This window comes from Nipponia nippon, unplaced genomic scaffold (assembly GCF_047370975.1).
Source record: "Nipponia nippon isolate SJK-2023a ecotype South Korea unplaced genomic scaffold, ASM4737097v1 scaffold_1, whole genome shotgun sequence".
Taxonomy (NCBI): Eukaryota; Metazoa; Chordata; class Aves; order Pelecaniformes; family Threskiornithidae; genus Nipponia; species Nipponia nippon.
In genome coordinates, this window is record NW_028262290.1 from 77,188,126 (window position 1) to 77,199,949 (window position 11,824).

At 35.6% G+C, this 11,824-nt stretch overlaps 1 protein-coding gene across 2 annotated transcripts; it reads right to left on the bottom strand.

The window, feature by feature from the left end:
* Positions 1-593: 593 nt before the first annotated feature.
* LOC148057426 (ATP-binding cassette sub-family A member 13-like) lies at positions 594-10,794 on the bottom strand. Of its 2 annotated transcripts, XM_087736695.1 has the most exons (4): positions 10,686-10,794; positions 8,935-9,074; positions 7,243-7,360; positions 594-5,316 (listed from the first exon to the last, which is right to left on the bottom strand). In XM_087736695.1, the coding sequence occupies exons 2-4, from the start codon at positions 8,969-8,971 to the stop codon at positions 594-596; spliced, it is 4,878 nt and encodes a 1,625-aa protein (XP_087592821.1). In that variant the 5' UTR covers positions 8,972-9,074; positions 10,686-10,794. The 2 variants fall into 2 exon arrangements, with proteins under 2 accessions (XP_087592821.1, XP_087592813.1); XM_087736687.1 differs by lacking the exon at positions 8,935-9,074 and having other exon boundaries at positions 10,686-10,737.
* Between the last annotated feature and the right edge of the window lie 1,030 nt (positions 10,795-11,824).

Genomic DNA, 11,824 nt, shown 5'->3' on the forward strand with positions numbered 1-11,824 from the left:
GGTTACATTTGAGTAATTTGGCAAAAATGATCTTGGGCTCAAGATTCCTTCAGAAACTGTTAAACTGAACAACTTAACACTATAACTGTAACCCCAAAAGGGTCATCTTGTTTGCATAAGTCATCAGCAAATTTAAGTAGAAGACATTTCAAATACAGTATATCTACATTTGAATACAGAAAGAAAAAAAAAAAACACCACCACAAAACATTAGTCCCAAGCATTCCGTAATATTTAGCTCCATAGCCAAAATGACTGTTATCCACCAATAATTGTGGGTTCAGTGTTCAGATCTGCAAGGATTTTAAAACATTAGTATCTTCAAATATTTGGTTCTACAATAATTCCAAAGAAAGCACCTTGAGTATCAATATAGAAGACTAAACACTTCAGTAACCTGGTCCATACAATATAATGTAATACCAAATATAGCTGGTCTGAACAATATAAGCTGATACAAAATACTGTTTTACTCAAAGGCACAAATCTGAAATGAAACAGTAATTAACTTCATATGCGTTTTGATCGAGCTGTTTACAAAGAACCCTTCTGACATTGCCAGCACACTGTCAAAATCAGTACCTAGAAAGCGCTCACCTCATTTCTGCCATTGTATCCTTATGCAAATCCTTTAGTAAGAAGGTTATTTTGTTCCTGTCATGTTCTGTGGTAGACTGATACATCATTTGCAAGATCTCTTGCATGATCTCCAGAGTTCTGTTTTGGGACCAAGTAGAAACTTCTCTATATTGTGAGTTATCAAAAAATGAATCAATGAAGTCAACTATCTGAAGCTCAGTATTGTTTGTCTGCAGAGTTTCTTCTATAAGAGCAAGATCAGCAATTATATGAAGGAGACTGTTTAGCAAAACTGAATTAGCAGTATGAGTATTATTCAAGTTTTCTCTGCTAAGATGATCATCAACAAACAACATACGGGTATGATCTTCCTTAGACTTATTTTGGAATAGTTCCAGAAAGTCAATAGTGTCTTTGACAACCAGCAGTAGGTCATTTGATGAATTTTCATTAGCCATAAGGAGAATTAGAGTATGCATTACTTTAGAATAATTTTTATTGTTACACTCACATAGAAAGCTGTTCACAATTTCTTGTATGTCTTCAACATTTCTTAACATAGCATTTACAGATGATGTATTAAACTGCTGTATTAAAGCATCAAGAGCCATTGAAGAGGACTGTCCAGTGGCTAACCTTAGTAATTGAAACTCTTGGTCTATCACTGCAAGTAAGTGTCTAACATTAAAATTCACCAATAAATCTTCTATGCTTGTAACTATAGGAAACCAGAAGTTCTCAAAGTTATCAGATACATTACTGTTTCCATTTAAAGCTGATAATATCATAAGCATTGAGTATGTCTGGTTTCCAACAGAAGACAGAGTCATTAAAGGCTGAATTACAGAAAGAAAAGAAAGGACACCTGCTGTATCCAGGAGTCCAGAAACTTCACTCGTCATATTCTTAACATTAGTAAGAAGAGTCTTTATAAGTGATGTTCTTGAATGTCTGTTCCAACTCAGACCACCATAAAGATCATCCAACTGTTCAAGAATACCTTTGGCCATCTCCATTTCTGCCACTGGCATACTGCCCAGAGTTTCTACAATTTGTAAAGCCACTTGTCTCTTCGGTGTGGAGGAACAATTGATTGAGTATGTATTATTCACCTGCAGTGGCACAACGTAGAGGGATAGCTCATTCCAAAAATCTAGCAACTCTTTGAGAACTGAGCTATTTACATGGTGGAGCTCAGAAAACTTCAAAAGAATAGAGTTCCATTCTTTGATCTGATGAAAAAAGCAAGTCAGATTGCGAGTGATATCTGCCTGAAAGCCTTCCATAGTGCATGAGGAACTGTCCTCCAGAGTGATGAGTTTCAGCTCCTTAATGACTTTGACGGCTGCATTGTAACTAAGAGTAGAATTGCTATGCACAAAGTCACAAGGTTTAAAAGTGGGATCACTCTGAGGTGTTGCTGTTGTGAGAGCCCAGCAGAATGCTGCAGAAAAACAAACTGAGACCTCTGCACGTTTGTCAGACATATCTGTCAATGTCTCCAGTAACATTAGAAGACTTTCTACTTGATTAGAGAACGCCTCTTCAGTAAACATTGGCATTTTTGCTTCCTGAGTCAGTATGAAAGCATATACTTCAGTTAGTGCTTGTGTGATGTTTCCATGAGCTAATCTTTTTGTAAGGCTGATGACATTGAGGAGGAGATGGAATATCTCTTCTACATCATAGAGCTCATCTTGTTCAAAGAGTCGTGTTATTTGCCATAAGTCCGTCAGGTTCCAATTACACAAATTGTTCTCAAATGCATCCCACCAGTCTGTTAACATTCCTAGCTCAGACTTCTCAACATACAAAGGTTTGATATTTTTAAAGAAATTATCTAGGCTCCTCTGGACTTGTTTGAATTGACTTATCAAGAACTCAACATCCATGTTCCTCATATTTTGCACCAAGGCTATCATATGCTTTATAAACTCTTTATCATCTCTTAATGGAAAGTCAGTAAAACTAGGAGACTTGAAAATTTTAAGTGCCTTCCTTACCAGTTCAATATTCAGGGCTGCTGTTTCTATCAGTTTCTGGAGAAATGTTTTGTGTTTGCTCTGCAAGTTTGAGTCAAGATTACTAATCACATATTGAAAGAACTCCATCAACAAACTGGTAGTTTTCTCATGCAAGAAAGGTTCAATCTCAATATCCAAATGAGAGGAGCTGCTGTTTTCTTGGATTTCAAAGGTTTTATTTTTCAGAAGAGTTTGAATTTCTGCTAAAAATTCTACTGATGAAAGCTGAACATGGCGAGAAGGATTAAGGAACACCCTTGAAGTTCTGTTAAATCTGTGGATTGACTCATTAAAATGGGTCTTATTTGATGTATACCATGAGTGCCCCACTAAATCATTGACAAGCATTTGTATTTGCCCTCCAGAGTTATTTAAAAGTGTAAAAATAAATTCAAGCACGCTAATGTCATCTTTTACATAAAATTCAGGGAGAATAAATTTTAAAGTTTTTGCTATAATATTGAAATAAACATTTACACAAATCACATCAGAACCAGTTAGGGAACATTCAGGGAGTATCAAATTAAAAATCAAATTAACAAAGTCCATCATGTCCATTAGCTTAACACCTGTATCAATGTTTCCCAGAGATTTCAGCAGAAATAAAATATGTTTTGCATTTTCAAGGTGGGAAGGTGACTGGTATTTTTCACTAAGATTACTTAATCCATGTATCCATCTGTTACAATCCCCTACTTCATCCACTGTACTATAAAAGTTTAGAAAGGAATTAAGATCAGATGAAAAATTTGTTTGTGAATGGCTTATGTCTTTCAGAGTATTGTCCAAAATTAGTTTCGTAATATTCTGGAAAATGCTGATACAAACCATATATTTGCTTTGAGATACACTTTTAAAGAAGGCAGTTGTGTCTTTTATCTCCGTGAGAATAATTCCAAGTTCCTTTTGGGACAGCTTGAGAATAGTAGAAAGGGAATTTCCAATGGAAAATACACCAGCACCCCTACCTTCTCCCTCAGATCCTCCTGAGATGAAGGTATCAAGCCAAGAATTCAAAAACTCTCCATTAACAACCTTCAGAATAGATTGCTGCAATTCAGTTATCATGACTCCCATCATTTCTAAAACATTTTCTAAACTGTTACCTTTAAGCGAGCTTGTGATATGAACTGCATTGTTAAATACACTTTGAAGATTAGCAAGGAAAGTTTCAAAATCTTTCAAGCCATTTAAATCACCATCTCCTTCAAATATGATTTTTAATAGATTCATTGCTGCTGTTGTAGCTTCAACAATAACCATAGCCGTATTATTGCACAGTTCGTCATGAGTTGCATTTAAAAGACTTTCAGAGAGATTTGCCAAATCATTTCTTAGATAGACAAAAAAGGTTGAATTCAAATTTAAGATTTTGGATGCTTTTTCAAAAATCTCTGTCCAGGTTTGAAGCCATGTAAAAGTGCAGTGCAAAGCAGAAGGCACACTTACCTTATCTCTGAAGTTTGTTATATTAGACAGAACACTGTCCAATGGAAGCAGAAGTAAGTTGTAAATCTCTGCTGAATAATCTACAGAAGTCATGTTTGATAGATAAAAATTAATGCACCCATTGTTTACCAGGCATTCTGGGGAGACATCAAGAAACTGTTCCAAATAACAAAAGGCAGCTGTTCGGAGCTCTTCATCTATAAACAAAGTTTTAAGGCTGCTCAGAGTGCTATAGACAACTTGCATCTCTTTTTTTCCTTTATGTGCAAGAGACTGGGCCTGAAACTCTGTGTGGTTGTAAATGATTAGTAACTTTTCACAGAGAGACTTACTGGTGAAGTTCCAGAGAATATCAAAAGTTTCGGACAGTAAATCAAAAACTTGATCCTTATCCTGGAAATCATGCCATACTTGAAAAGATGAAATATCTTTTGAAGTCTCATAAAGAAATGTTAACAGAGTGCTATTGCTCTCAATATTTAAGACCAGATCATCATTCTGACACAGAGAGAAAAGTATTGGAACAAGTGAGGCCACACTAGTACTGTTTAATTTTTGGAAGTTTTTGAAGAAATTGTGCACAATTTCTCCTAATTCTTGCACTTTATATATAAAAGTTGCATTTGAGAGTAATAAAGAGGAGGCGTTACTCACTCCATGAATTGTGCTGAAAGACACATTGATATGATCATCAGTCAATGATCCAACCTCATAGAGATTCCTTAGGAAATTTTCACTTAAGTGTTTTAGATGGTTCAAAGCAGCAATATTTAACTCTGGCCAGTCAGTCAGGATATTTTTGAGTAATAACATACTTCTCTTATGGATTTTGTTTTCTGTAATGGAAAATATAATTCTAGATAAGGTCTCCAATACCTCCTCCTCTTCCACTTGACTCAAATGAGAGAGCCTAGAATCAAGTTCATAGAATAAAATTTTCACTATATGCCAGAAAACTTCTGTCTTCTCTTTCATCCAGAATCTCTGAAGAAGCTGGAAATTTTTTTGTAGCTCATTATGGAGTTCAGAAACTGCAAGTGAGAAATTGGTGGCAGATTCCTTCCCCTCAGGAAAATTTTTCATCCATATAATTATATTATTCAAGACGTTTTCAATTAGAGACTGGTTTGAAGAAGCTGAGAAACCAAGCATCATAATTTCTTCTATGACTTCTACAAGATGAAAAAGATTATCCATTTTCTTTTCACTAGAAATCCATAAGTTTTCTTCTCTCTTCAAAAAGTCTTTGAAAGATGTCAAAATCCTGAAAAATTAAGCATGAGTTTTTTCTTGTTAGTGACCTAGCAGGCAGAGAAGAATTGGTTAAATACATATATTTCATAATTTTAGAATATAATTTTATGTACTTAATTCAAAGAAAGTTCAAATATCATTTAAATAGCAGTCACAAATTAATTACCACAAAACCTGAAATAGCACAAATGACAATCACTTTGGTTTTCAAAAATGTGACAAAACTCACTGAAAAGTCACGGCCACATTCAAATCAAAACCTGAATGTAGGCAGCTAGGCTAAAGAAGTGTGCATTTATCGGTAATTATAATCAAGCTTGTAAGCCACATAGTCAAACAACTTTAATTTAAGTACATCACATTTTCAACTGCTGAACAGAGCAAAGCTTTTATGCTCCACAGTCTAATTATTTTATAGAAAGGAACTTATCAATAAAAATCAATAAAACCCTCTCATTTTCCATGAATTCTGAAGAATTTTTTTTGTTTTATCATAATTATTGAAAGCCAAAACATTCCAGTTGACCGACTGATAGCTGAACACTGCTATTTTAATATCTAGAAAAAAACTCAAAACATGAAATCACAGTGAAAACTGGAATGCTCCAACTAATGTTTCCGTTGTGTCAATACTATTTATCAAAAGAAAAAATGTTTACTAGCTCTGTAAGGCTGGTCAAGATTGAGGTGCATGGAAAAAGAAGCATTCCAATGCAAAGTTCTCAAGTTGAAAATACCGTCTCCTGAAATATGTTTTCTTTTAATAGTTAAAAGAGTAGAACACCGTACACCATTATAAAGCTTTGTGAGGGAATTTCTGTGTCAATTCCTGGAATGGCTTCTACGGAAGAGAAACCAAGATGCCAAACATTGGGGAAAAAAGCACTCCTCATGTAGAATCTCTTTCCTAGACCTATTCAAGTCAAAGAAATTCTTCTGCATGTATAGCAAAGAAAACCCAAACAAGTCAGGTGATTTTATTAGTACTACTGTGTAGAGAAAATAGTGCATACTCTAGAAATCCTTGCCCCAGCAAATGCGTCTGCATTGATCTTTAGAACAAAGTTGGGAAAGAGCACAAAAGTGACTGAACATTCAAGATATCAATTTGCATTCTACTCCTTAACTTCCATTTTGTTTTAACTGTACGTATCAAGAATATGTAAGATTTTGAAACCCCAAACCAGGAGTTCTTTGCTTCTAGAGCCCGTTTTAATCAAGCTGCTAAAGTGTCTCTCAAGTTCTGCTTGAATAAAAGCATGACATGACCTGTCTAACAGTGGAAGTAATATTCAAATTGTGCCATTTATAAACTTCTGATTCTTTGTCTTTCATTGCATTGATAGTGGTTATTTCCATTTGATAGGTTAAACAAGGGACTGATTTAGCAAAAAGCTAAATAACAGCATAATGAAAAATAAAGTTCAATGTCCAGAAATGTAATTTAGAAAGTATTCTTATCTATTAACAGCTGTGATCGACAACATAGCATGGTAAATAGTTAATAGCACTTAATAGCAGAGGCAGCACTCAATAATTAGTCTGAAGTTGTTCCATGAGGGACATCTTTTTCTGTTTTTAAACAGAGTGATGATTAAATGGCTTCTGTTTCACTGTTCACCTAGACATTAGCAGAGCTATAACGCAAGGAATTTAGTGACAAGAAGCCATCAGGAGTCCACCGCTTTGGTTACTACTGATTACACACCAGAGATGGAGATGTCTTTTTTAATGCTTTTGAATGACAGCCACAAAGACATAACTTCCTTTGCAGGATTCTATTTCTTCCCAGTAATACTGAAAAACACCAGTCATTTGATGAAAAGAGGCTGGGTAACTATGTTCAGGAATTACAAAAGTCCAAATTGGAAGTGCGGTAAAGGATTTCTGGAAAAACCATTAAACAAAGAAATTACATTAACTAGTTCAACGTTACCGTGCCCAGGGAATAAACGAGGAATAATCTGGTAAATCTTGCAGAAATGCTAAATAATGACCTAGGATGGTCTCCAAACTGAGGTTTTGTTTAGAACATAGAGATGTTTCTAGTCCATCTGTAGAGAAAATAAAAATTTCAACATCAAGAGACAGATCAGAAAAAGTTTTTATGAACATATTTATGAACACCTTGATCAACTCCCACTGAAAAAACCTGAATAAATCCTACCAAATTTAGGACCTGAATGTGTGCAGAAAAAGAAATACATTATGTACATTTTAAAAGAAGTAAATATGCAATTTTTATTAGTTTTTGATGTTAGTTATACTGAACGATTATAATAAATATCACCTCTACATAAGGCACACCTGTACTTTCCGTACTGAATTCCTTACAGAAACATTCAAATACAATTCCTTACAGAAAAAGGAAAAATAGAAGATACCTTTTGAATTATACATGAACTGCAGAACTAGTTCAAATAAGATTAGTTTTATTAAACCAGAGTGCACTTGGTGTACTCAGCACTGAAATGAACTTTAATATTTTTTTTTTCCTTGGAATTTCAGTAAAGAGAAAGCAGTTCTGTGAATTTCACTATTACTGCCCAGATAACTGAAATATCTGGAACTGTAATAGGTTACAAAACCTATACAATCAATTCACATTTGAACAGTTCATTTCACTAACAGTTCTTCGATTTAAAAAATACTGCTTATTTTTGCATACATTCCATAGCTGCCCACTTACTGATGAGGTATTCAACACATTTCTGATTAGCTCTACAGAGAAAAACAGCAGAGGGAGGGAAAAAAAAAAGTGCATTCAGAAAAACAGATCTTTAGCAAGAACAAAATCTTTCACAAATCCCAAGAACTAGCTTTAAAAAAAAAAAAAATAATCCATCAGTAACCTAAATCCTTCAGAAGCTGGAAATATAAGTGCTCAAAAAATGGAAGAATTGGAAGCATGGTGAGAATACTTAAAGGGAACAAATAGGTGATATTGGGCAAGGTCAATTTTCAGAGCTGTTTGGACCAGCCACATGGTGCCCTGCTTCATAGCTCCACTGAAACATTAAAAGTAACACAAGTATTTAATGAGAAAGAATTCTGAAATGGAAGGTCTTCCATTCCTCAGCATAAATCTCAGATATTTCAAAGTTTTCCTCAAATAATGAAAAACTAGTGTAGTCCAAGAAAGTTAACGGCAGATGGGTCAGGACATCCAGAATATCACAGCACAACTGGGATGAAGGAAATCAAGCATAAAGTCCTTGCCTAGTATGAAACAAGCCTAGAAATACCTCTATTGGGTGACCAGCTAGTCTGGTCCCCCATTTATATCCTGGACTTCAGAAGCCTTCCTGACAGAATACCGTGGCAAAAGTAGAGTCTCAAACCAGGTTCAACCAGTTGGAGTTTTCCCAATAGAAATGGACAATCCAAAAATTTTCCAGCTGGCACTAAAATCACAGCTATTTACCAGATTCAGGCCCTGTATATTGTAAGTTTTCCTTGCTAATGATTCAGTCAGCTGGTGAATCCTAAGGCTGATGGAAACACAAAGAGAAACAGGCTCACAAATGTAAAAATCATCACCTTTTCCCTTTCCAGGGAATACCATACTTTAAAACAGACAGGGAACCATCAGAATAAAGCCTGTGCTGTGCAGTAGCTGTTTCCTCACCTGACTGACCTCCCGTGGAGCCTGCTTCTTTATTCATGTATTGAGCTATCTCACATGTCCAACTGATAAAAGTTGTTAAATCCTTCCAGTATGGGTTTCCCTCAAAAGCAAACAAAATTTCTTCAAGTGTATTATTAATTCTGAAATGACACAGAAAACAAGGCTACCATGATTAAACCAGTGATTTCTTTCAAAGTCAAATTACCTTGTGAACACGTACCATTTCTCTGTAAATCTCTAGCTATATTCTGTTGCTACTTTATGCATACAGTCCTATTGGCTTAGGGAGGAAATGAGGCAGGCAGGCTAATAGCAGAGTCCTTTGCTAAAGAAATCAGTGGCATAGCTATTACATCACTCTAAGCACAACTAGACTTTACTACAGAGGCAGGTTTGTGAGCAGAAAAAAAAAAAAATCAATCTAGAAAGCCTTTTAAGAAACCCCCAACAAAATGCTCTGGTTCAAAAAGTAGCATTTTGAAATTGAAAACAGTTATTGAGAAATGCTTCCTCTTATCCTGAAATACAGCTTTGCATTAAAAAAATCATTGCTTTGTCCCTGAAAAAGACCAAACAATCAAACAAAACAACAACAAAACACCTAGCGTAAAAATAGCACGGAGCTTTTCTTGCTCTTCAATGTTACTTAAATACAAGCCTCTATTCCCAGAGTCCTTTTAGCTCTATCAGTGTTTTTGACGCTCAGAAAAGGAAATGTAAAACTAGTCCTTCTGGTGATTTCATAGCCATTTAGAAACATGGAGGGAGGGAAGATAATCAACCATTGACCAGCAGCAAAAGAGACAGGAAAAATGACTTAAATTTTCTAACGTCTAAGATGTTATTAGTTTCTGTGGATTTAATCCCTGCTGCCAATGAAGCTTGTGGAATTTCTGACAGATTCTTGAATGCTTAGAGATAATAGTTTTACTGCTTTAAGAGCAAACTCTTCTGTCAAGTTTCTCACATGCATAAGGAATATAGATAGTTGTCTTCTACGCATGTTTAAGTCCGTGACCTAGGACATCTGTCCAGTATAAATGCAACTTCACATTAAACATATTACGCTCATGCTTTATATTGCCAAGCAAGAATAATAAAACGCTAGCCTATTTTAAAGCACTTTATTGATACTGGGATTTGTCTCCAATATACTCTGATTTAACACCATTAAAGCTTGAAAACAGTAGAATTACTGAGTCATTGCAAATGACAAATCAACTTAATAAAAAGATGAATGGATTTTCTGCCAAAATAGAGGAATGATGACCACTTGATGTGTTCAGAATGCAACTTGAGGCTGCAATACCCCTCCTAGTGCACTTTCTAACTACCCTCTCTTTAATGTTTTCCTGCATCTCCCAGGAGTCTTTTAAGGTCCAAGTTTCCAAGCATCCTGAGCAGCGCAGTACCAGAGAGGTATGTACCAGGAAGCAGGCTGAGAAGTAGCAGAAAATGCTTGGAAGTGAGAAGATAAAAAGGGAGAACAGGCTTGTAGAATCCTAGATACCTTCCTATCCTCAGCCTATTTCCACCCCTACCCCCCCCCCCCAAATACTACTACTACTAAAAAAACCTCATCCTCTACCTTCCTGTTTGTGCTTATAGCAAATTGTTAATGCTGGGTAGTAATCAGAAGCAAAAAGCAGGGTTTTAACCTTTTTACGTATTCGGTTACTGGTTATAATACCTTAGTCCAGGCTGGTACCAGTCAGGATCTTTAGGTATTAAAAGATGTACGAGATACATACAGTGAGAAGAGCAGCTGTTCCTGACAAGAGCTGAAATGGACATCCTCCTCAGATGGTGCCTTTGTGCTCAGCAGTTGGTTAATTTCACAGTAATAAGCATAATTTTTGGTTAGCTGGTCTTCTATTTCTTGCCATCCCAAATAATCATCCATTATTGAATCTGGCAGGCTCTGTCGTCCCTGAGTTACTTTCTGCAGAAGCAGGACCTTTCACAGTGAAGAAAGCAATATTTGAAACCAGTAAAAGGGAAGCTCACCTGAGTCTTTGGCCCTGCTTCTTAGATTTGTAATATTGATGATGCTGAAATCCAACTTAAGATGGATTAAATGAGCAGTCTTTCAAACCTTCTCATTTTTTTCTGGAAGCCACAGATACTTAGCGTGTCTAAAATATCACATCCACTCAAAATACTCCACAGGACCACTTGTGCCTTGCCCCAAGCACATTTTAATCAGTTTAAATAATCAGTTACCCATCCACTTGTTAATAGAAAACACTAAGTAGTAAGCTACAATCCCTGCTAATTTATTTCATTTTGTAACAGTAATAAGTAAGGCATTGCAAGCTTTAAACATGAAAAGAATTCAGAAATACTTACAGATTCCTTTAGTGACTGGACCTGGTTACTTAGCTTGAAGGTCACCTTTGAGCATATTGCTAAAATGTCAATGTCATCTGAGCCCTGTGGAAGTCTCAGGGTCTTCTCAAACATTGTAAGCACATCATTGCATATATAGGAAGCGTTGCTCATCAACATCTAAAATTTAATAAATATACCGTCACTTTAAAAATGAACTCAGGGTGAAGGAACAGATTTAATTCACACTCAATATTAATTCTCACAATGAAATGTCAAAAGACAAAAAAGTACAAAGTTGGACCAAAATGCTGCTGAATAAAAAGTGAAATATTCTACTTAGCAAGTACTTTTTAGCCCCCAAAATAATCCTCTGCAGCTTTATAAAAATTAATATACAAACATTAAATAACAACATACCTGTTTTAGCTCCACAAAGAGCTTTCTGATGTCTAGATGAATGAATCCATCTCTTTGGGCAAAAGGAATCAGTTTTTCCAGGCTACGTAAAGCTTCTGTAAGACATTTCCCCCACACACCCCATAAAGAAAATATTTAACCC

Coding starts and splice junctions, on each gene's coding strand:
- LOC148057426 (XM_087736687.1), bottom strand. CDS start 10,728: ATGTCCATTTCAGCTCTTGTCAGGAACAGCTGCTCTTCTCACT. Junction 7,361..10,685: donor GAACAGCTGCTCTTCTCACT/GTATGTATCTCG, acceptor TTTTCTCTACAG/ATGGACTAGAAACATCTCTA. Junction 5,317..7,242: donor TCGTTTATTCCCTGGGCACG/GTAACGTTGAAC, acceptor TTAATTTTTCAG/GATTTTGACATCTTTCAAAG.